The sequence below is a fragment of the Podarcis tiliguerta genome (assembly GCF_965153285.1).
Source record: "Podarcis tiliguerta genome assembly, chromosome: 6".
Classification (NCBI taxonomy): Eukaryota; Metazoa; Chordata; class Lepidosauria; order Squamata; family Lacertidae; genus Podarcis; species Podarcis tiliguerta.
In genome coordinates this window covers 77,569,682-77,593,514 of record NC_139539.1, presented here as the reverse complement: position 1 = coordinate 77,593,514, position 23,833 = coordinate 77,569,682, and the positions used below count along the sequence as shown (strand labels likewise).

The 23,833-nt window shown below is 40.2% G+C and overlaps 1 protein-coding gene across 11 annotated transcripts in view; it reads right to left on the bottom strand.

The window, feature by feature from the left end:
- Nucleotides 1-9,813: 9,813 nt before the first annotated feature.
- The window catches only part of NTNG1 (netrin G1), a 203,985-nt gene continuing 189,965 nt past the window's right edge, over nt 9,814-23,833 (bottom strand). For all 11 annotated transcript variants that reach the window (XM_083445199.1, XM_083445196.1, XM_083445201.1 and 8 more), the window contains one exon: nt 9,814-11,148. In XM_083445199.1, coding sequence (XP_083301325.1) covers nt 10,951-11,148 — 198 coding nt within the window. In that variant the 3' untranslated portion in view covers nt 9,814-10,950. The remainder of the gene's footprint in view (nt 11,149-23,833) is intronic.

Below are 23,833 nucleotides of genomic sequence, written 5' to 3'. Positions count from 1 at the left end.
CAGAAGTACCACTGTACTTGCAAACTCACTTTGTATAGCATTGTAAAACTGCCAAGACTTTGTGGGCAACTAATTTAAAATGACAACATTAAGCAAGGGCTGAAGGGCCACAAACAAACTGTGGGGTGCCTCCTGCCCAAGTCGCACCCAGGCCAATGTCCTCTAAACTTCTCCTGTGTGAAGTCAATTCCACCAAGGGCTTTTGCAAAGTTCTTCCCTTCATGCACCTCAGAGGAAATTGGCAGCTAGGGTACTTGTGTGAGGGAGGAAATATCAATGGGCTTGAAGAACCCCAAGACTGTCCCTCTCTTAGTTTACATGGGAGAATATGGCTGAGGAAAATCATGGAGGCCCTTGTGCCTATGTTTGGGGGAAAGGGCTGATAGGAAACTCCTGAGGGCTCTCTAAAGTTACTTTGAAGCAGCTAGCCAAACACAAAGGAGGAGAATACAGTTTCTGCGTTTTTAATAAGTGTGAACATGCAGGAATATTGCCAGGTGCAGCTGGTCAGGCAGGCAGGGGCGAGAAACACCACAGGTGCTAACATTCCCTCACAGCTGGGAACAGTATGAGATCCCAGTTGTTACCTCATTCTGGTCACCCTTCAGAGGTATATTACAAGTAATCACAACAATTCATCAAGTGTTGTGTACATTCAGTTCCACACCGAATGCGGTGTGCCTGGTTATGAACTTCAAAAATTACTTTTGAGGTGTGTGGAGCATTAATGTACAGCCTGAATGAGGTAAACAGAAAGAAGGAGAAGGAAGGTACCCCCCCTCAAAAAAAGTCCCCCAGACAGGAAGTGGCATAAAAACCTGCTGAGTTACCACTAAGTACTTAGCTAAATTGCTACAGAAAAGTTAATAGTCTGAGAAGATGGGGACATTAGAGATAGGTAAAAGGTCTTTAAAAGTGCAGTTATGTGTGCGGCAATTCACTCTGTGCTGGCTTGAGGGTAATCTCCACCGTACTTAGACATGTTGATTTATGAACTAATTAGCTCCATACAACAAAAATACTTCCAGATTCTGTTTCTCCTAACCAGCCCCCAAACCACCTAAACAACTGGAAAATGGGTTTTACATCTGAGAAGATTAAATTCAATATATATTTATGAGGCCATTCAAAATGGAGAGTCCTTCAAAACCGAGTTTCTAGGAAGCAGAAATATCCATGTATCAAACCCCAATAATGTCAGAATCCCAGGCCTCTGCAAATGAATTTATTCTCAAGGTGCAAGAGATTTTACACATTAATTTAGAGGCTTAATACAGCACACATTATGTGGGCATTAATAAATTTAACGAAAGGGGGGCAAGGTGTCAAATGCTTTGCAGCTGTCCAGTTTCTTTGAAAAATAAGGCAGATATATTACTGCTTTCTTTCTTTTTTTAGCTCTGTTGCATTCACTCAGAAATAGGTAAATTCTAAATTGCTTCTGCTTCAGAATAATATGAAGATAGGAAACCACCATTCAAATATTAATTGCATGCATGTGAGCTCAGTTGAGTATACTGATTTTGCAGATGGACAGCTGTGTTTAGTCATTTGCAGCAAAACAACAAAGACTCTTACAGCACCTGAAAGAACTCAGCATTTCTGTTTCATCTCTGGAAGCTGAGCTTTCCTGCTGCAAGAACATTTGGAAGCAAGTGAACAGAGGCATTGTCTCCTTCATGAGCTAGCTATAAGGGAAGAGACATAATAAAAATAAGCAGGCTTGAACCAATCAATGACACTTATAGAAGCTGATGGTGGTTAGCTGAGCAGTTGGCACCACTGTTTTAATTAAGTATACACATGAGCCTATGATGACACAGTGGTGGGACAAGAACAGCCACTGCTCATTGTGTGCAATGAGCACTAAGAGAGATATTACCCTGACTGGATTCATATGTGGAAAAATTCTCACACAGAGAGCAGACTAGAACTGTGCTTGCTGGTGAATGGAAGAAGGTACATATGAGCCAATGGGCCTTGCAGCTTTCCAGTGATGAATCGTCGTTTCCTGAAGTCCTGAAGATTGAGGAGAACAAGGATCTGAGGTAATGTGTAACCACGCCTTTCTATGGTTGGCACTGAGGATAACAACATTGTACCTGTGGTACAATGAGGCCTGACCTCTCCATGGGTTCCCTTGATCACCAGGTCTCTAACATTTCTGTTCAATGGTGGCTCATTTGTATCATACACATGGGATTTCTCTCACTGCTTGACCTATGGGAGGTATGGAGCAGTCAGTTGACTGGAGGGGGGAAAGAGAGGCTGGTGAAGTAGTTCTTACGCAGTGGGCAAGAAAGGAAGGGGCATAAAAGGCATTTTGTGTAAACCCCGAGCAAGCAGAAACAGTATCGGGGAGGAGGTTGAACTATAGTAAGCCCTCAATTTTCGCAGGGGTTGCATTCTGTGGATTGCACCTAAAGCCAAAATCGTGTCTAGTTAAAACACATTCAATGCAATGGTGGGCAGGATTGCCGAAGTCATTTTTCCTGGATGCCTGCCCCCTTTTTATTGTTATTTATTAGATTTTTTTCTTGCAACACACACAAAACTAAATGTGCACAGGTTAAATGCATGTAAATTTTGTGGGACTGCTGTACCAAGGTACTGAGTTTGCCAAGGCAGTGCAAACGTAGGAGGTATTTGTAAAGGAAAAACCAAAAAGTCAGACACATAATTCTTCCCATGCTTGCTGTTCTCCTCTGAAAATCTCCTTCCATTTCTTCTATCCAGGTGGTTGTTATTGTTTTTAATCTCTTCTCCTATTCCTGACTTAGGGGAAATTGGGTTGGAAAATGCTATTGAGAGAGGTAAAATACATTAATGGTCTGCTTAAGCTCACCCTCTTTTCTCAAACCCTTCACCTTTTTCTCCAGGTTTAACAATGAGCCTTGCACCTTCCTCAGTATAACAAACAAATGAGAAAAAACTTATGTATCTTACATTTATTTATCTGTCTTATAACTTGCAATTAATCTTCTGGGTAAGAGAAGACAGTGAGAATGAGTGGTGAGGTTTGCATTCCTTTCTGGGGTATAGAAATGTTTAGGGCCAACCATGTAGTGCTGCACTGTGTCGTGTCAAAATGGCACCTGGTAAGCTCCACGAGTATAATATGGAATCTCCATTTATACTCTTGAATCATCCATGGATTAAGAGATGTAATGACAATAGAAGCTTAGAATGCATGAATGCAACCAATGAGGTCATGTGCTACTTTGACATTTTCCTTATTTTTTGTTCACTGTTTCCATCCTTCCTATATTTCAATATGTCCTCGATTTATTTCTAAAAGATGCACATTAATGTTTCTATTAAAGCATTATTGTCCTCCAGATATATCCCAATGCCTTGCGTTAATTAACTTTGCATTCTAAACGGCAGCTAAAAATCACTTTTATGAGAATCATTCCTCCGTTGGGATAATTTAGGATCTCCTTTATTTGACTTTCACAGTTTGTTTGTTGCTGTAGGTAAAGCAGATTTTTTTTTTTTGCCTGTAGCCTCCAACAAGTTACTCTGGAGTAAGCCTGTTCAATTACTCAACAAAATTGCTCCAACCAAAACAGTTGGAGGCTTGCAGCCTTAAAATCATTAACGAGTTAATATGCCTGGTTACACCTACTTGTAAATTAGATGGATAATATTTTACATAATAATTTGAAGATGGCTGGTTTGATGACACTTATGGCTGACTATGATTACTGTACAAAAACCCTGCCAAGAGTCGGATGCAGCAGTGCCAAGATGCATTACCAAAAAGAAAAACTGTGTTCAACTGGTGGTGGAAATCCATGTGACTCCAGTCATGTAAATTAGTACACTAGATATTTGGCTGTCACCAAAACAAATGTCCTAATCCAAAAGAGAAAACAAGCATGAAAACTGGTATTGTATATGTGTTTCCAAAAGCTGAAAAGCCCAATCTAGGTCGAGCTGGTGCTCAGAGGCCTCCGCAAATCCTCTGCCACAATGCAGGTTATCTTTTCCAGGAGAAGGTCTGAATGGACAGTCCAATTTTTTAAAAAATGCACCAGATTTCTTAAAGTTAAAACAATACCACACACTACTTTTCCATAGTAAATTTGCCGACAGTTTAAGTGGTCATGGAAGCATCCAAAGACTTTGGACCATAGGCCCATATATGTGGAATCTGCCCCTAGTTCTTCCAAAAACCAAATAGCCCTGTGAAGTGAACACTACTTTTAAAGTGTTACTCTGCCAGATGTGGGAGTCTTAGGGATTATGCAGATAAAAATGGAATTTGCACATTTAATTTTCATAAATCATCCTTCCACCAGAATTTTTAGTTCCCTAATGAAAGAACAGTAAAAACTACATCTGAGGAAAATTTTATGACAAGGGGAACAAAATGGACATTATTTTTACTCTTGAGATCTCCCTAATTTTCCTCAGCAGGTCTGAATATTACCATAATTACATATCATGGAATAATGGCCTATTTCAGTAGCAATTATTGGAAGTTAATAAAATTATCACTTAATCTTAAATGTTGCCACTCTTTAATTTGCCATCCAGATTTCTACCCCCCCCCTCCCAGCCCCAATATGAGAGTAGAGCAAGGCAGGAATTAAAGCATTAATTATAAACTAACCTATTCATTTCATGTCAGAAAAATGTAGGAATACCAGAGCCTTTGCTTATTTAAATCTCTATCTAGAATATTATGAAATGAAACTGGAATTAAAGTAAGCAAGAACGAAAACGGTTAATGAAAGAGCAATATTTAAACACTAAGATGTCTCACCTAGGAGATTCCATTGTGCAATGCAGTATTTGTACATTGAGCAGCCCAATCCTGTCCTGTTAAGTGTAATGGCATAGGCTGCTGAAGCTATACCATTGTCCGGTGCCCAGGGCCATATATCTCTGCCAAATTGCTTTCTAAAAACTCCCTAGTTTCACCACTGCAATTGTTGCTCCTGGCAAGCCTGGATAATACTGTGTGCCATAGGTTTCTTACGGCCAAACAGCGTTGATACATTTGCCTCCATCACTATGAAAAAAACATTTCAGTGGCAGATCCTAGAACATTTGAGTGGCTAGCTGCTAGAAGAAGCGTTTGGATTTGATATCCCGCTTTATCACTACCCTAAGTGGCTAACATTCTCCTTTCCCTTCCTCCCCCACAACAAACACTCTGTGATGTGAGTGAGGCTGAGAGACGTCAGAGAAGTGTGACTAGCCCAAGGTAACCCAGCTACTGCATGTGGAGGAGCGGAGATGTGAACCAGATTACGAGTCTACCACTCTTAACCACTACACCACACTGGCTCTCTTAGTGCCAAGGTAAAACTTGCCTGCGTGACCAGTGTCATGTGTTTTAGATTGGCATCCTGTGGGCAGAGATGATGTCTTGATCTTATGGAAAGCAACTCCCCTTGGATCCTTTGTAGCTCAAGAGCAGTTTTAAAATGTTCTGAGTAAAATAAATAAATAAATAGCCATTCAACTGCTTCATTTCTCAAACTGCAGTGTTTCTCACCAGGTCAGTGGGCCTTCTAATGTACTTTGAAACCTTCCAACAACATGTAACCTACTTGGGGATGGTTTGATTGGGGAGGAAAAACATATTAAGTCCAGGTCTTGGTCCTACCGTCGGCCCCTGACTTTCAATCCTGCATTTTTGAAGTAGGCCCTGTTTTAAAAGGAAACTGAATAACTAATTTGTCTAAAACTCACATCCATTCTGTGTTTCTGTTTCACTCTTGACACTTCACTACAAAGGCACTGTAGAGACTACTGATGCCAAAGGATTTCTTTTCCTTTTTAATGAAGAAATTCACTGTATCTATCAACCTTAGTATATGCCTGACCAAATGGGTTGTATAACTTTTCATAGATGAATGAAAACAATGGGTGCAGTGCAAGATATGGTTAACTTGAATGGAATTAGAAGCTATTTTGTACAGGTATTCTGAATTCTATGCCAGGTTTTGGCTGATAAGGGTTAGATCGCAACAATACCTCACATAGCCCCTCCCTCCATGCCATAAAATGCTGTGTGGTGGACCACCCTTGGTATAGGGACATCCTGCGGAGCTATGAATAGACAGAAGTTTTTTTTTTTTTTTTAATGTTGTCAGTGCATGTTGTTTGCATGAATCTGGCCTATTTGCTCCTTGCTCCTGAAATGAACACACACCTCTAAGATGATTCAGTGCACAAACCGAACATCCTGGTCAGTGTTCAAAGAGCTACTAGAGGTATGTCCACGGGACTGGGTGTGCCTAGAGGGGTTGTGGTTTCTTTGGCTTTTTCTTTGAAAGACAAATCCTCATGCCACCCCACAAACTGCTTTTGAAATTCTCCTTCAGTTCAAAGGCAGTTTGCCATTAACTGTGGGAGGCTCTTGTTAGAGAAACACAAGTTGAGATTCCCCTTAGGGTACGCTGAATTAGCCAAATGGCCGAAGTATGAAATTCATAGTAGTTTGCCATTGGCTTGCAAATTCCTGTATAATCAAACATGCACAATCTACCTCCTGAGCATTTTCTTTTCTGATAATTACACAGCCTGGTTTTTTTGGTCTGTTCTAATATATTTCCAGGCAGCTTAAATTCCACATTTTAATATTAGAAATCCACTTTAATTATAAGTAATCCTTGGTGCCATGTGTCAGTCAGCTGTATTTGCATTTACACTCCTCTGTGAGGCTGCAATATAATTTTCTGTTTATTATCATGAGTGCGCTTCTGGTGTAAATCTACAATTTCATGTAGGTTGTTGCTGGCAGTCAGCCAAAGCTTTAATTTATCTTTGCCTTATCTTATTCCAGTACACCCAAAAAGCCTGATGGTGCAAATAACAAACATTCCATCAGCTGTGCTGCTGTGGAGGACTCCACAAATATCCCCAGTTTACTGCTACTGTCATTCTCTATATTGGCTTTCTGAGAAACAAAACTGATAAGACAGACTTCTCCCCTGGTGGGTGTTCCTGGGGAGTATTTGCCAGCCAAATCATTATTCCCTTGAGGTGCAGGCAAGTCTATCAAAGATGATTCAAAGACTATAGACTGCCTGATTCAGAGAATACAGAGCCCGGAAGGAACAAAATAGCTGGATTCTCTTGGGCTTTCTGTCTGTGCTGATTAATTGTTTTCCATTCGAGGCTATTATATTGGTAAAATATTTGCATTATGTGTGATAGAATATCTGCTCCTAAGCAAATTCGCCCTGTGTTGCCACTTTTTGATTCTTCCTTGTCTTTGAAACATTGCTGTGTTTAGTATTTTTTGCTTCCACTCCTTGCTCCATCTCTTGCTGTCACATGCGGTAATTGGGCTAATAAAAGGCAGAAACAAGAATTTATTACACCTTGGGCAATACTTTTAAACAAACTTTTATTTGCTAGAGCAGCACTTTCCCCACTACGTGCTACTGTATATTTTGACACTTCTTTTTAAATACTAAATCTGGCTTTATTAAAACTTAAATCATGCAGCTGTGCTCTTTTATGCATAGGGTGGGGGTTGTCCATACATTTCCTTAGGCAGACTAAGGTTTGGGATGCATATGAATATTCAGATGATGGGCCGTTGGAATCTACAGCTACTTCATTACTGTCAACCTTCTCCAGATGTTTTGCAGCAGAATAAATTTGAGTTAAGAAGATGAATTTTAGGCTTAAGTATTGGAAAAGATGACTGTGGGGCAAAGATGTCCTGTAAAGTTCTCAGTACGTGGTTCGTTACCACCACAAAGGCGTTCAAACCATAGTTAGCATTCTTGGGAGAGCTGTGTTCAAATCTGTTTATACTTCCACTTTTGGTGGGCATGCCCAGCTGTGCACGAGTTTGGGGAATGCGATTCATTACTACCAAAATTTTCTCTACACTAGACCATAGGTGATTCATACAGCTATGCTGCTTCATTGTTTTGAACCTGAAACTCTGAATACCTGATGCAACAGGAAAGCAATGTTTAGCATGTACCTGGAAGCCTGCCAGACAGCCTTCTAAACAGCAGTGGATTGATAATATTTGGGGGAGCATCATTACATGCAAACTTAGCAAGTGCCAGGGAATTCCACTTTTCTTTCTAGCATGCTGTTATAGCACCATAATTTCCATCTAGTGCCTATTTGTGAAAGCCTTTCAGACTTCTGAACACATTCCAATCAAATGCAGACAATTATGGCTTTTATTCAGCTACGTATGTCCAAACACTCCCAATATTTCGATATTCAGTCTATTTTATTCTAATGATGTGTCACAAGCCCAGTTCTGCTGTTTCCCCCAAAAATGTGAGTCCATCTGATCCATCTCTTACTGCACAGAGAAAGTAGATCATGGAAGGGTAGTATGTAAATCATACTACCATAGCCTTGTGCTGTGCAGGCTTCTCCTGTTACGTTGAGGCATGAAGCAGTGTATCAGGTAAGCTGAGATCTTGCATCTCACTTATATGCATCCATTGAGTTAACTATCTCTGTAAAACAGATGCAAATCTTTCTCCTGGTAGCACCTATTCAGAGTCTAACATTGGAGGCAAACATTGGAGGCTCCACAGCACTGGCAATCATAGCACACATCTGCTAACCACAGACCTATTTTAGCTTAAGTGTATAGCAAAATGCCCCCAGTAATAATGCTTTCAGAATTTTTGATCACGGATATTATATTGATGTGCACATATTTGACATATACTTGAAAATTCAGCACTGGCACTCAAAGGTTTTGCAACAATAGTCAATATATCTGATATCTGACAAGTGGCATTCAGCCCTAGTCAGTTGCTGACATGTATCCATCAGTGTTTAACAGTACTGGAGACCTGGTATGCAATACCAATCAGTGTTTGATAGTTTCTAACACATGGCAATAAGCACAACAAGCACTTCATTCCGTATCAACCAGTATGTGCACTGAAGGTATCTACAAAAGTTCTCCTGTGAGTGCCTCGGTCTTCATAAGTGGGAACTAGGAATATGGCCTTCTTGGTTGTGGCACCCTGCCTTTGGAAATTGCTTCCCAGGGGATTTGCCTAGTGCCTTCATCTTTGCAGTGATGAAACTTGCATTTTCTTGGCTTTTTCAAACTGTGAAAAATGCTGCTAGAAGCTGCCAGTCTAGTACCATTTTGATTTGTTTATGATAGTGTTTTGTTCTTTTATCTTTTGTCAGTTATCCTGGGAACCTCTTTGTTGAAGGCATGCTATACAGTTAATTAATTAGATAAGTTGACTGTATCTGACATAGTAGCAATCAGTATTTGGCAGTTTTGCATAGATTACTTATACTTACGTACTTTATATTACCTTCATTCATTTAACCAGTCCAAATATTTGAATGCTGAATTTTCATGTCATATTTTGACTTGTAAGTTTCATGTATTGGAGCTTGACTTAAAAAAAATCAACATCGAAATATGAATTGTGAACATTGATTTCATTTCAGTTTTATAAAGCTATTTTGATACATGTTATGTGTTATATGTATTACTGTGAATAAATTAGTTAGCAGAAATTATAATTAGTATTTTGACACTTGTAACCCTAGGCATCCTACTCAGAAGTAAGTCCCATTGAGGCCAATGGGGCTTGCTCCCAAGTAAGTTGGTATATGATTGTAGCTAAACTGAATTGATTTGAAGGCAATGAATTGAGCTTGTCTGCCAGCTGAAAAATTACCTACCATGGCCTTGCCACTCATAATTGCTGTCTCTGAATCATTTGGGGAGTTTTCTTTCACATCCATCTCATTGTATCTGCACAATTCTGCATTTGAATTTCTATTCCATCAAACTGGTAAAATGCAGTTAAGAAATTGCAATACTAATCCTTGAAATTGTTTACGCAGGAATCTTTATTCTCTTAAATCTTCCAGTGTTAAAGCAACAGAAAACATTTAGAATGTCCTTTGGTGGAATCTTATTACACTTGCTATAATATGTAAACTGATATTCTTTGATGCCAGCACGTTGCCCATACAGAGAAATCTCTGCACAATTAAATGAAAAGCGAAAGAAAAGAAAAAAAAGAAAGAAAAAAATAGGATGAAAATAAAAAATAACTTCCCCCCCTTAATCTGATTAGGATTAAAGTACATTAATAAATTGTCTGTTAACACAAATTGGCAATAATACAAAAAATCTACGTCTTACGTTAGTCAAGAAAAATAACTTCATTTGAATACAAAAGGATAAATACACTCTTTTTTTTTTGTCCTATAGCCACTCTTGTACAGTAGGTCAGCACTGCATGAACTTGATGCAGTGCTTCTAAAATATACAAGGGTATGACTGGCTTTAGATTTATTGAGGAGGGAGCTGGTACACATGTGCATTTACTAACATCAGACAAAGAAATCGTTCAACCAACAAGGGTTACAGAGCAACGTTCACTAAAGCACAGTTGGAAAGGGAATTTCAGGGGCTGAAGCAGGCCAATATGGCAGCTTTGAAACAGATTTCCTTATACCCACAATGCACTGACAGCAAAGAATTGCCTCTATTTGGTTGGTCCACACACTGGGAAGAGGTACAGTTGCGCACCAGATTGGAGGAGCAAGGTTTTGTAGTTTCTTTCTTTCTTTTTTTGTATTCCCGTCTGGGGGTGGTTACGAAAGCCTTTTCGATCCTGTGTAAGCTTTTGCAGCTGTGACTTAGTAGTAATAGTATTGGCAGCTGCCGACTTAAGCTTGAGTCAGAAAATAACAGTCTTGACTCGCTGGGTTGTCCACAATGGATAGATATGGCTTAGTTCGTTTGGGCCTTTATAGAGTCTATATATGTGTGGAGATTTTAGTTTTCCCCCTTTTATGTTTTTGAAAGACTTATTAGCATCTGCTTGCTGCTGCTGCTGCAATTTCTTTCCCCCAGATTTCCTGTGGCATGTTCTTTTTTTGTTTTAAGCAGTCTGAAGTCGATCCTCCAAAGCTGGGTTGTCTAGAATATGAGAAACCCACTTAATCCTAATGGAGCAATCAGTGGTAATAGGAGTATAACACGTGGTAATGATATTGCCCCTTGCGCAGAGCTTTGACTGCAACCGTCTGGGTCCATTTCGCAACTCCGCTTCTCACACAACACACCAGTGTAGGCTGCGGGGCACTGGCAGCGGACGTTGTTGTGGCACGTTCCCCCATTCTGGCAAATCTGAAGTTCATTGTCACATACGTTTGCTGCAAGGAGGAGTAGAAAGAGAAAAGCATAATCAGTATATGTGACTTGGTTATGACAAGCAACGAGGAAAAATAAAAATAAAAGCATTGGTTCTTCAACCCGCCCATCCCTAAACTCCGATAATTTCAGTACTCGGTGCATTTACTTGTGAGTAGCTTTGCTAAACCCATGGTAATTACTCACCAGCAAATGTACTGAAGAACATGGCTTGAGAGTGGGCCTGCCTCTTTGGTCGTGAATCTCTGTGACTTCATCCCCTCACCTCCCTGAAAGGGTTAGCTTTATATACGCAGCCTATAAGCAGTTAAGTGCTTGCCCCCCACAGCCAGCAGTTACGCACACTGAATGTGCTGGTTTTCCAACTTGTGTATAAACCAACCTGTGTTACAGCTCCCAGCTGAAGGCTTAAATTACCTTCCCATGTTCATGTTACCAGGGTTACCACAGACTCTGGTGTGCAGGATAGAACACGCACAAGGCTGCTAGTCTGGGGTGCATATAATCTCATGGGTGGGGGGGGGGAGGAGGCATCACCTTTTCCTCATGGGGAACATAAGAAAGCCAGACATGCTGTCCACCAGCCTATGGCAATCTGCTTAAGTGCAGTGGTCAAAGAGGAAAACCTAGACCATTTTTGTGGAATTTTGCACTTGTGTATTGTGCAGATTTATCCAAGCTATGTATTCAGAAAAAAATACAGTACTGTATAGACTTTCTGGGACTGTTCCACTACAGACAGCAGGTGTAGGATCAGATGTCTGAGCATTCCCTTCCAGAAAACTTAACATGTTAGAGAAAAGGTTACTAGTCCATCTCATTCCCTGATATGCCACTTTTCCACATGAAGGAAAACGCTATTGCCCCACCTACAGTGGTGGTACAGTCTTGGGAGATCTATGCTTCATGAATGTTCTGAATGTGACTTGAAAGCTATGTGAATATGTCCAAAGATCACACCACCAATTCAGCGCTAAAATTATACTGTGGCATAACCCTGATGAGATGCCCATGCAGAAGTCTTCCTGGGTGCATGTAACTGACACTCAAAAGATATAAATAATTATGTGAATAATGGAAAACCAGGCATACAGTTCTATGTAACAGGTGGCTCTGTGTGTTTCCAAAATCTGTATATACGTTGGTAATCATTGCTTTGAATCCAAGCTATAGAGCTGAGATTCAAAGAACAGTGAGTGGAAGGAAAATAGCACACAGCACTTTTCTGCAAATACATGCGGCGCTATAAATTGGTAGGTTCTATAGCAGTTCCCCAGCTTGTGCAAGAGGTTGAATTTGATGCTGCACCAAAGGAATAACAATTCTGGTTTTACACTGCAATCCTAACCCCATTTACCTGGAAGCAAGCCCCATTGCTTTCAACAGGACTGGCTTCTGAGTGGAAATGGTTAGGATTGTGCTGTTTGCTTCATTTTTCTCATACAAACCTTCTGTGTGCTATGTGAAATAGCCATTCTGTTAGTAGAAGCCTCCCTCTGTGGGCAGAAGGGCATTGTTGGATCCAACCCATTATGTTTACCATGCTCATATTAGTTTTTTGTTGTGGGATTGCAAAATACACCAGTCCACTTTGAATTACTGGAGACAGTGAACCTGGCTCAAATAAACTCAACCACAGGCACATTACAGGGTCTTTGAATATTTCTCTGCAGCAGTGCCTACTCCTTTTGACTCAACTGATTTCTTCCTTTGACTTCTACGCAATTCTTTTGAGCGTCTATATAAACTCCAAGTATTACTTGCATGTAAATGACTTTCTTGGATGGAAGCCAAAAGCTTTAAGCGGCAATCCTATGCACCCTAAATGGGAGTAAGCCCAGATTAACACAGTGGGAGTTACATCTGGATACACGTGCATAGGATTGTGCTATCAATATTGGCTTTCTCCAGACTTTCGGAGTGAACACGCGTGCACTTAAAGAGGGCAGGCAGGGCAGGGGTGAGCATGCAAGTCCTGATCCCAACCTTCCCATGTGGACCAGCTGCATTTCAGACCTCCTTTGTGTGGAGAGGAGGGGTCTGAAGGGGGATGCTAAGCATGCTATTGAGCCCTGATACAGTCTTCTCCAAATGCAGGAAGCTCTGAAGTGAAGGCAACATGTCCAGAAGCACTGCCACCTCTCTCCACTTCTACCCACACAAGCATTCGGGTGAATGCTTAACCAGGGCTCAAGTGCCCAGTTACACAGACACAAATACAATGGGGATTTTTTGGGATCAATGCCTACTTAATTTGTTGTCAGATTGCAGGCTCACAGTTATTCAGTATCCAAGTAATTTTATACCTTTGGACAGGGCCAGCCCAAGACATTTTGGCCCCTGAGGCCCCTGACATTTTGGCCCCCAGGGAAGAAGGGGTGAGTGAACATTGGTATCAGGATCTGTTGTCCCTGTGGATCCTGCTGCCTGAGGCAATTGCCTTAGAGTTGGGCTGGCCCTGCCTTTGGAGTGCCTTAAGGTACAGTTTTCCTGACAGAAGCATTACTGTCTGAACAAAGTCTCTATATGTTGTCATTATTATTATTGAACTGTTATTATTAATAGTCATGTTTATATACAATGATGATATTTGCAGCAAACAGGACAAAACTTGTGCATTAACAAAAAGGCAACACTTAGTTGCCCAAAGCAAAATATCAATATGAGACATGATGCCATTACACTGAGCAAACTTATCTGTGGAAGGTAAGCTGAAAGCACGAGGAGGAAATAGCAGAGCAATGGGAGCATGCTCCTGGGGAATCTCATAAGCAAGTGAATACAGAAAGAAATGGGACAAATTCCTCCCTTCTTAAAACAACAACAACAACACCAAAGTGACTATTAGCCGCAGACGACAAGTAACCGAGAAGTACATATGTCACATTTAAAAACATTTCTTCCTGTGCATACATTCTCTTCCTTCCACCCACCCAGCATGCATCCTCTGTCCAATCTCTTGCTAATCCTTCTTCTTTTATGATAGAGGTATTCTAAAAGGAGTTTAAACACTCAAAGTACCAATCAAATAAATCCCTCATAGCCTTCTTTATCGGGGGAAGGCAATAGCTCAGTAATTCAATGCATGTTAAGCAGAAGTTTTCAGGTTCAATCCAGACTCCATTTCTAGTTAGAACAATCTCAGGGAGCAGACCTGAGTAGGACCTGCCAGCACTGGGCAGGATGGACCAAACCCTGACACAAAAAATAAGGAAGTTTCATGTGTTCGCTCTATTCAAATCAACAGAGGTTGCAGCAACAAGTAGTTCTTGGTGGAATTGCTTCCCTTACAGTTGCTTATAAAGCATGCCCTTTGTTCCCGATGCACAGTTGACTTCTAATTCTGTTCATGCAAATGCGTTGAATAATAATGCTCTTTCGCTTCCTCTCCAGCATACCGTGCCATAATTAACAGGAGGGCAACCAACAGGCAGCATCTAAACATGTTCTTCCTTCATCACCTTCCTGTGTGATTCCTTTTACAGTGCTAATGTATTTTTTATGACCCATTGACACAACACTGAAATGCATCCACAGTTTCTGATCTGTAAATGTCACAACTGCATATTAAGCCATTATAAATGCTGCTTGCTCAGGGAATTGTGATGATGATGACCATATGTCTGCATTTTAGTCTTCTTTAATATAGCACACTAGACGAGCCTAATTGGGCATATTTATATTGCAGATATAAACCAAGAGAAATAATAAACCATAAAGCAAGTCTGATGAGATTTCAAGTCTGGGAAAAGATTGCAAGCAGCAACAGAAGAAATAAATGCAGAATAAGGAACTAGACTTTTTCTTAGATACTCATAGCAAGATTATATTTTGTGAATTTCCACATTTGTTTGGAAATCTTTAGACTGGTTCACTCAAATATGTATATAATCCTTTGATTAGCATCTTAATTAATAAATTGACTCCAGTGAATACCATAGCATATGTTGAGTTATATTTCTGTTTGTGGTGCTGGATGTAAAGTAATGCATTTCCAACAGCACTGAAAAGCAATGCCTCTGAGGAGAGAATGAAGATTTGTGTTATTGATAAATGGTTTGTCTGCACATGACTGCTTTGCACTGCAGTCACATGATCAGCCATTATTATTCCTTACAGTCTATATACTCAGCAAGGCTCTAATCCTATGAACACTTACCATAAGAGGTATAGTTCCATTGACCCAATGAGACTATTTCGGAGTAGACATGTATAGGACTTAAGTGTGTGCAAGGTTGCAGACTATGCTGCTTATAGCTAATATTCACATATGATCTTTCAGTTCATTTGGCTTGAAATAAATAAAACTTTTGTAGAAAAATCCAGCTGCAAAGTCCCTTAAAAGATTCGGCATGTTTGAAAAGGGCAGCTGTGGTTTGGTGTTTCTTTGTTTCTTTCTAAACTGGGCAATGTCAGGCATGGCATATCAATCGAATAGCATGGATATTGATCATTACTAGCCTTAAATAATTAAATGGGAAACTAATAGTTAATTAAATGCCCCTCTTAAACACCAGATGAGCTGTTAATATCTAGACGTTGAATGCAAATTGAGACATTTCCTTAAGTGTGCCTATCTCATAACTAATAATTATTGTTTTGGTTTATTTTTATTTGCAAAACATTTGAGTGTTTAAGAGTGAATGATTCCTGTCTGCGCCTATGGTTTCCATCCCACAGTAACTGCAGCATTTTATAAAGTCTATGATGAAATTACTGGCAGCTCTATTTTGATCATTTGTGCTGATACTTCTGCTTTTTCAACTGTGGTGTAGTGATGCGTTTTGTGATGCTCTAACTCTTGGTATGCCGTCCTAAGCACTTAGAGGGCTATATAGAAAGGATACTAGTAGCTTGACCCATGGTATGACATACAAGCTAAAAAAGTGAAGGCAAATTCTTATGTAAAACACCTTTAAGGGGGTGTTTTATGCATTGGTTTGTATGCATTGTGTTTGTGTGTGTGTGTGTGTATGTGTGTGTGTGTGTGTGTGTGTGTGTGTGTGTAGTTTCATGCATTCATTATCTTATTGCTTGGCTGCAATAAGATACCTTTACCTTTACCTACCTTTGCTTGGCTGCAAATGACAATGTTTGTTACGCAAATTATATCCAGCTCATCTCTGTTCCTTATCTTTGATGTTTGAGTGAAGCTGGTGAGTTATCTATGCCCTTCAACCTTTGGCTAGCCACAAATTTATTTCTTCCTTGATGACTGTTCTGCCACACAAGTTGCTTTCACTCACACCATCAGACAGAAGCAATATTTGACTAAATGGACCCATAGTAGCTAGCTTCCAACTATGACTGGTTCATGGCAGATTAGCAAACACAACAACTTCAGAGGCATAATCACAACACTGTAGCACAAGTTCACATGTTAGAAAATGGCAGTATAGATTCACAAGAAGCCATGTGTTTTCTAATCCCAGTGTCATTAATAACTGCAAATTTAGCAAAAAAGAAAAGAAAAGGAAGAGTTGTTTTGATTGACATATGCTGCAGTGGGAACAGCATTCTGGGGCATGTGAATCTTTTTCACTAACAGGGAGGTGATGGAACTGAGATGTATGGTACACCACTGGAGAATCCCAGAGTGTCTGAGGATGCCACAGCTTCATATGGGGGCCAGATAGGTCAGAAGTAGCTTTCAGGTTTTTTATGTACCTAAAACAGGACTCAAGAACAAAGGTCTCACCATCACATGAGAAAAGCTGATTACTGTTAATAACATATTGAATAAATATAAAGTACTGAATACCAGTAATAGAGAGTGGTGCAAGCCATCACCTGTATGAACTCCAATAAGGGGAAGATGCAAAGAAGCACACTGTGCTGGCGTACTTTTACAGTTGCATAGAAAGGTGGCAGTTTGTCATCTACAAGTGAGACAAGCATCACCTGATGAAATCCCTGCTCCCACACGGCTATTAAATGCACAGAAACCTTGCTCTCATTAGCACTTAATAGCTGGGACTGATGGATTTCCACATTTTGGCAATGGGAGATCTGGGATGCAATTGCTAGTGGCCTCCTGGGAAAAGCAGCCATTTCTTCCACTTGGTGGCTGATTAATGCTGAAGCAGCTGAGAAAAGGTGGCATTTGAGACTGACCCAAAGTGTTAAGACTGAAGGGAAAGGAGCCACTCAAGGCAGACACCCTATAATCATTATAGCATAATGGATGACCCTATTAAAGACTACGAGAGTCAGTATACTATATTTAGGTGCTGCTGATTGCAGGCTTTTCATGTTTCTTAACATTTCACCTAAGGTTTTCCCAGCCCAGATTTTGAATGAAGTCACGATTCCAGCAATATGGACTGGAAAATGAATGTAACAGTTTTTGATCTCTGGCACAGCAGTAGATCTTCTAAAAAGTGACACTCATTCAGTGGATTAGTATATATATACTAACATTATATCCTTTTTCCTATTTTTACAATATGAAATCATGTGAAAGAAAGCTATATGCTGCTATGAAAAACAACCACTTACTCCAATGCTATGGAAAGAATGAATAATTATAACATGAAGACTAGTTTGAAACAGAAATGTCCCCCCCCCATGAGACAAAAAAGTGAAAGTAATGGTCTTTGAGAAGGTGAAGTAATTAATTGCATATCAAGGGGGGTGGGAGTGCTTAAGCAAAATCAAGATCAGCCACAGAGGTGGAGATGGGTGCGTCTTCGACTATTGCATCTGAAAGGGATTTGGTAGCCACCCATTTAATTTGAAATAAAGTTAAATTTAAAATAATAAAAACAAGTTAACAACATTGCCCAAAGGCAACTCATTGCTGAATAATAACACGATCCTACATGTCTTTACTCAAAAGTAAATCCCAGTGCATTCAGTGGTCTTATCCCCAAGTAAATATTCATAGGACTCTAGCTTGGGGCTATGCACACTTAATTTGGAATAAGTCCCAGTGAATTAAATCAGATTATTTTCAAAGCATCACACTTAATGACTTTTTGTAAATATTTATTTGAACTTATACTAGATCTCTGGAGAATGAGGTTTTTTTAAAAAAACAAAAATCTTACAGTTGTTGGCGTAGCAAATCGTTTTAAGCCAGTTTCTGATCAGGATCCACAGGCTTCTGAAGAGTAAGGCAGTGGTGCCATGTTTGATGATGATGACCCAATTCTGGGCTAAACTATGGAATAGGATCCGGACTGCAGTAATTCATATAGACACTGCTCCATGAAAATATGGGAAGCAGAAACTTATGTTTGGATTTTCTCATTCAGGATGTTTGCATTTGGGCAATGTAAGTCACAATTTTGAAACCTCAACACTTCCTAATATGTGGAAGGAAGGAAGGAAGGAAGGAAGGAAGGAAGGAAGGAAGGGTCTTTTGAGACCAGGGGTATAGAGAAATAGACTTAGAACTATTCTGTATCTCCTATGCTCAAAAATGTTATGAAATCATACAATCGGTTCCAGAGGTGTGCAACAGTAGAAATGCAGCTACCAAGGACTTTGAAATAACAGAAAAGGTAAAAAGAGTAAAGGAACAACATCCAGCACTGCACAAAAGAATAAGTGGGCACTCTCTCCAGACAGAGATAATAATCTCACATCATAGAGTCGTTTTGACAGGCCTGATAGAGGATAACAAGAGATTGCTTTCTAAAACGGACAAAATTGAAAATAAATCCAGGATTAGGCATTTTAGAATTACTGTTGTCCCAGAGGGGATGGAGCCCTCCAGTTGTTCTTAGGCAAGGGGAGGCACGGTTAACTAAGCTTGTGCAGTTGTCTGATTTAGATCAAGTGCTTTCAGGAAAAAGATTCTTAAGGGTGGGAAGGAATCCTCAGCTCCAGCCATGCCATAAATCCTTTTGATTGTCTTTGGATACCAGGCAGTTCATAATACAGTCCTCAAAGCTGCTGGAGTCACCTGAGGGGTACAATCGGTTGGTGAAGACTGGGGAAAGCTGTAAATGTGATAATGAAGTTCAAAAGCATGAGGCTGGTAATGAAAGGCCAAAGGAACTGTGCGCATACGACTCAGAGATAAGAAAATGAAGGGAACATAGTAGTATTCAAATGCGATAAAAGACTCCCACAGTGAAGGAGAGCAAATGTTTTCCTGTTCAGCTTTAGGTTGGACATTACATATATCTATATATGAGAATCTTTACCAAGTATGCAGTAACAGTCCGCATGAAAATGTAGATTCTTCTTCCCCGAAGGTACTGACAACCTAATTTTTTTTTGATGGAGGAAAGCCACATGTCATAACACAGAGCCTTGGGCAGCCTTAAGAGAGTCAGGAGTATGTAACCAGACCTGAAGACGAAGTCTTTCTAGTAGGAACGGCAGTGGTTTGGAGTGCTTGGTATGTTTGAAAGGGAGAAATGAATCTTATATGCCTCTACATTCTTTTAATGTCTGGTGTTTTATCACATTATTATTATCATCATCATCATCATCATCATCATCATCATCATTAATTCTGTTGGGAGCCACCCAGAGTAGCTGGGGAAACCCAGCCAGATGGGCAGGGTAATAATAATAATAATAATAATAATTTATTAATTTTATGGCTTCACTCAAAATTCCCTTCTGGTTTCCATCTGCCCACCCCACCAACTCCCTGCCCGGAGAACACACTCCTCCTTTCCTACCCCTGGCACCAGAGGTTGACATGGTTGGTCACTTGCCTCAGGGCTTGGAAGGGCCTATTGCCAGCACTACTTAGCTCATTCTCTGGGTCCCACTTGACACTGCAATGCAGGAATTGCAGCTAAAGGATCCCTGACAGATAGCCTTCCAACCTCTGCTTTAAAAAGAACCTCCAAGGAAGTAGATTCTACACTCTCCAAGGCAGTCTGGTCCACTGCCAGCTGCCAGCTCTTGCTGTCAGAAAGTTCTTCTGATGTTTAGTGAGAATCTCATTTCCTGCAATTTGAATCCATTGATTTGGGTCCCTCTGGAGCAGGAGAAAAGAAGCTTGCTCCATCTTCTATGTGACAGCCCTTCATGTATATTTTAAGATGGCTATGAAATCACCTCTCAGTCTTCTCTTTACCAGGTTACACATACCCAACTGTGAGGTGATTGACAGGTGAGAGGCCTTGTTCACCTCTCGGACTTGTCCTGCTGGACAAATCCAGTTTTCCACCCTTGATATAGTGGATGTAATTAGGTTATGATGCTATATGACCAAATGATGATCACTGAAGGCAACTAAAGTCAGTTAAAGCAAGTGAGGGCAATGACAATATGTATATTTCTCAAGGACTGTAAAGTGTGTGTGTGTAGGAAATTCTGAAATGGATTCAAAACTAGATGAAACAATAGACTTTTGATGAAAGCTTTTGTTCTCAGTAATTATTCATTTCCCAAGAATTCAATTAGTGAGGTGGTTTCTTTCAACTAGTCTCATGAGCAGGGTTTGGGCTTGTGAAAAATGTGAAATCTATCTCACAGTTATCCATAAAATGGCTGTTCTGCCACCTTCATTTCAGGATCAGCTCTCAGTAAGCTGCCTCCATAGTATGCGAATATTAAATATTGCCTTGTGTATGCAACTTGGGTGCACTGTTTACTACAGAAGAGAAAAAAATGTATTCAGTACACAGTATAAACCACTATATTTGGCAATGAAAGTTTATGGGGACCTTTGGAAAATACGTTGGACTCTGGATTATAGCTATACAATCCCCCATCTTCTGAATTATTAAAAAGCGTGCAGATAATACTGGAGCACAGCTCTTTTATGGAAACCTTGCATTGGGATGTGACTAGAGGGTTACTGAGCAATACGGTGGGTTTCCGTACAGACTCTTGTCTAATATCACATTTGAAAATTGTATGCTTGACATAAAAGGGAAATTTGTTCTGGCTGAGCTATATATGTACACTCCAGTTTTTTGTCAGGGAAGAAGAATACTGCCCTACACATTTTAATAAGTAGATTAGAATGGATCCAAAGAGGTAAGTCAAGTCTGTTATGTAAATTTTTGTGCGAGATACCCGCTGTGCATAGCAAAATGCTTATGGAAATGCTTTGAAAAGAATTATTCTACATTTGGGTAGCTAAAAGAGAATCCTTTGGATTTGGATTTCCTCACAATGAGAAAGATATTAGATTTCTGTCTGGATTATCCATGCCAATTAAAAACTTTAATTACTGCTTCACTTTAGTGTTGTGCATGGGGGGGAGCACTAGAAGCTGGTCCTATTTTTAATATTGCTTTGGCTTTGAACAAAATGACAATTTGTTGTTTTGACAATTTGTGCAAATTCCATTTTAGATTCCCCCCCCCCCCATGGTAAATCACACAAGTTGGGATTTTACTTGATATATTGACAGGAGCTGAATAGTAGTAAACAGACCATGTTTCCACATTATGGCTTGAAATAGGTTATCAATTATTTTAAATGTTATGTTTTCTGGGGGGAAACCTAACTAACAGCAGTAGAACACCAGCTACAAGAGCAGAACGTGGCACAAATGAAAAATTAAGTGAAGGGATAAATAAATAAATATCCAGTTTATAATTGTTGTTTTATGATCTCCATATTATATACATGTTGTCATGCACTGCTCTGGGTTTGAAGGGAGGAATATACGTAAATTTAAAAAATACATTTCATGAATAAATGAATGGATAACGCAGGTGGTGCTGTGGGTTAAACCACTGAGCCTAGGACTTGCCAATCAGAAGGTCGGCAGTTCGAATCCCCGCAACGGGGTGAGCTCCCGTTGCTCAGTCCCTGCTCCTGCCAACCTAGCAGTTTGAAAGCATGCCAAAAAGTGCAAGTAGATAAATAGTTACTGCTCCGGCAGGAAGGTAAATGGCGTTTCTGTGCGCTGCTCTGGTTCGCCAGAAGCGGCTTAGTCATGCTGGCCACATGACCCGGAAGCTGTACGCCGGCTCCCTTGGCCAATAAAGCGAGATGAGCGCCGCAACCCCAGAGTCGGTCACGACTGGACCTAATGGTCAGGGGTCCCTTTACCTTTAATAAGAATATGGCAGAGCCACATGTGCGAGCTCTTTATATCTGGCTGTAACCCTTGCTTCCAGCTAGGAAGAAAGGACTGCATTCTTGGCCTTCTTCATAGGGATCAGGGATTCCAAATGTGGTTATAGTGATATAGGCAGAAGGCCTTGTGAAATACATCCTGTGTTGCTTTACTCGCGGATGAATGCAAGTTTAGGGGGTGGTCTCCACAGAACAATATGTCACTTTTCAAACCCTCAAATTTGTATGGAGATGGAAGCGAGGCTTGGATTGAGAAACTCCGAAGAATTAGCTGTGGAGGTTGCAAAGTAGAGTAAAATTATAATATTACTTTTATGAGCCAAGCTAACAGGTGGAAAGTAAATATCAGGATTTATATTAGTTATGAGGCACATACCCCCTATTTGCTTTATGTGTGGAAAAAGGCAGATTATTTATTGCTACGTCACTGTGCCAGCACTGTAAAATATTAGGTGAAAATAAATAATCTCTCTATTGGAATGCCTCCCACTCATACCTCTTTAAATTATGATATGGTATTTAAGATTTATACATTTTCTTATCAACGAAGACTTTTAAATAAGAAGCAAAATGTTCACAATATTTTCTCTTTTAAATGGCTTTAGTAATGTAAACTAAACAGCACTCTTCTGCCTTTTCTAGTAATTATGGAAAAGTATTAGGTTCCTATCTTTTTGAATACACATAGTATTTAAACTTTGAATCTACCTTAGGTGAAGCAAGAAATGAAGTTAAATATCTCTAATCAGTGCTATTTCCTAGAAAATGAGGTACCAGAACTCACCACGAACACTTCCCTTGTTCTGATATAATGGCAATGGCCCACCTGAGAGGTGCCGGAACAGAATTCTGGCTGGGAAAAAATGCCCTGGTTCTAACACAGTGAAGTTGCTCAAGGCTCTCAAATGATGGCTAGAACGTTAAACACTTTTCAAAAGAAACAGAGAAGCCTGCTTCTTCTCAGTATCTGTACTATAATCTACAAAGGGAATTGTTTTTATGGCTCTAGTGGTGATGAAGAAGCCTCTTTCAGTAATGACCCCAGCTGCCTTTCTGTTGCACAGCAGTTTGGCATTTTGAAGAGCCTGCAGCTGCCACTGGTGGAAATGGCAGGTCAGATTATCCAAGGCAAGAAGGGGGAAAGGAATAAGATGCGTAGGAAAGCAAGACTGGGAGTAGAAGTGCTGGAAGAGGACAGATGGGTGGAACAGGCGGGTGGGGAGAGTGCTGTTGTGTTCAGGCCCTGTGTTTGTGGGCTTCCCACAGGCATCTGGTTGGCCACTGTGAGAACATAATGCAGGGTTAGATGGGTCATTGGCCTGATCCAGAAGGATCTTCTTTGTTTATCATGTGTTTGAGAAGACCAGGTTGGTAAATACGGCAAGGATCTGTCAGGAGGAAAGGAACCTGAAAGTCACACAAAACTTTATATTACAGGCATGCAATTTAGTGAGTTATTTTGAATTTCTTAAAAGTTTAAATATACTGCATGGTGATAAGCTTAACATGAGCATATGATGTATAATAGCTAGCTTGTTTAAAGTGCTATGGGTATCTGAAAATTGTGAATGTGGACAAGGTACATTTTTGGGGTGATGCTCTTTGACCTTGGGTCTGCAATTCTGGTATGTTTTTGTGCCAATGAGACTAAGTTGTGTCCCTTGTATTGCTGCGTGAGAAAGC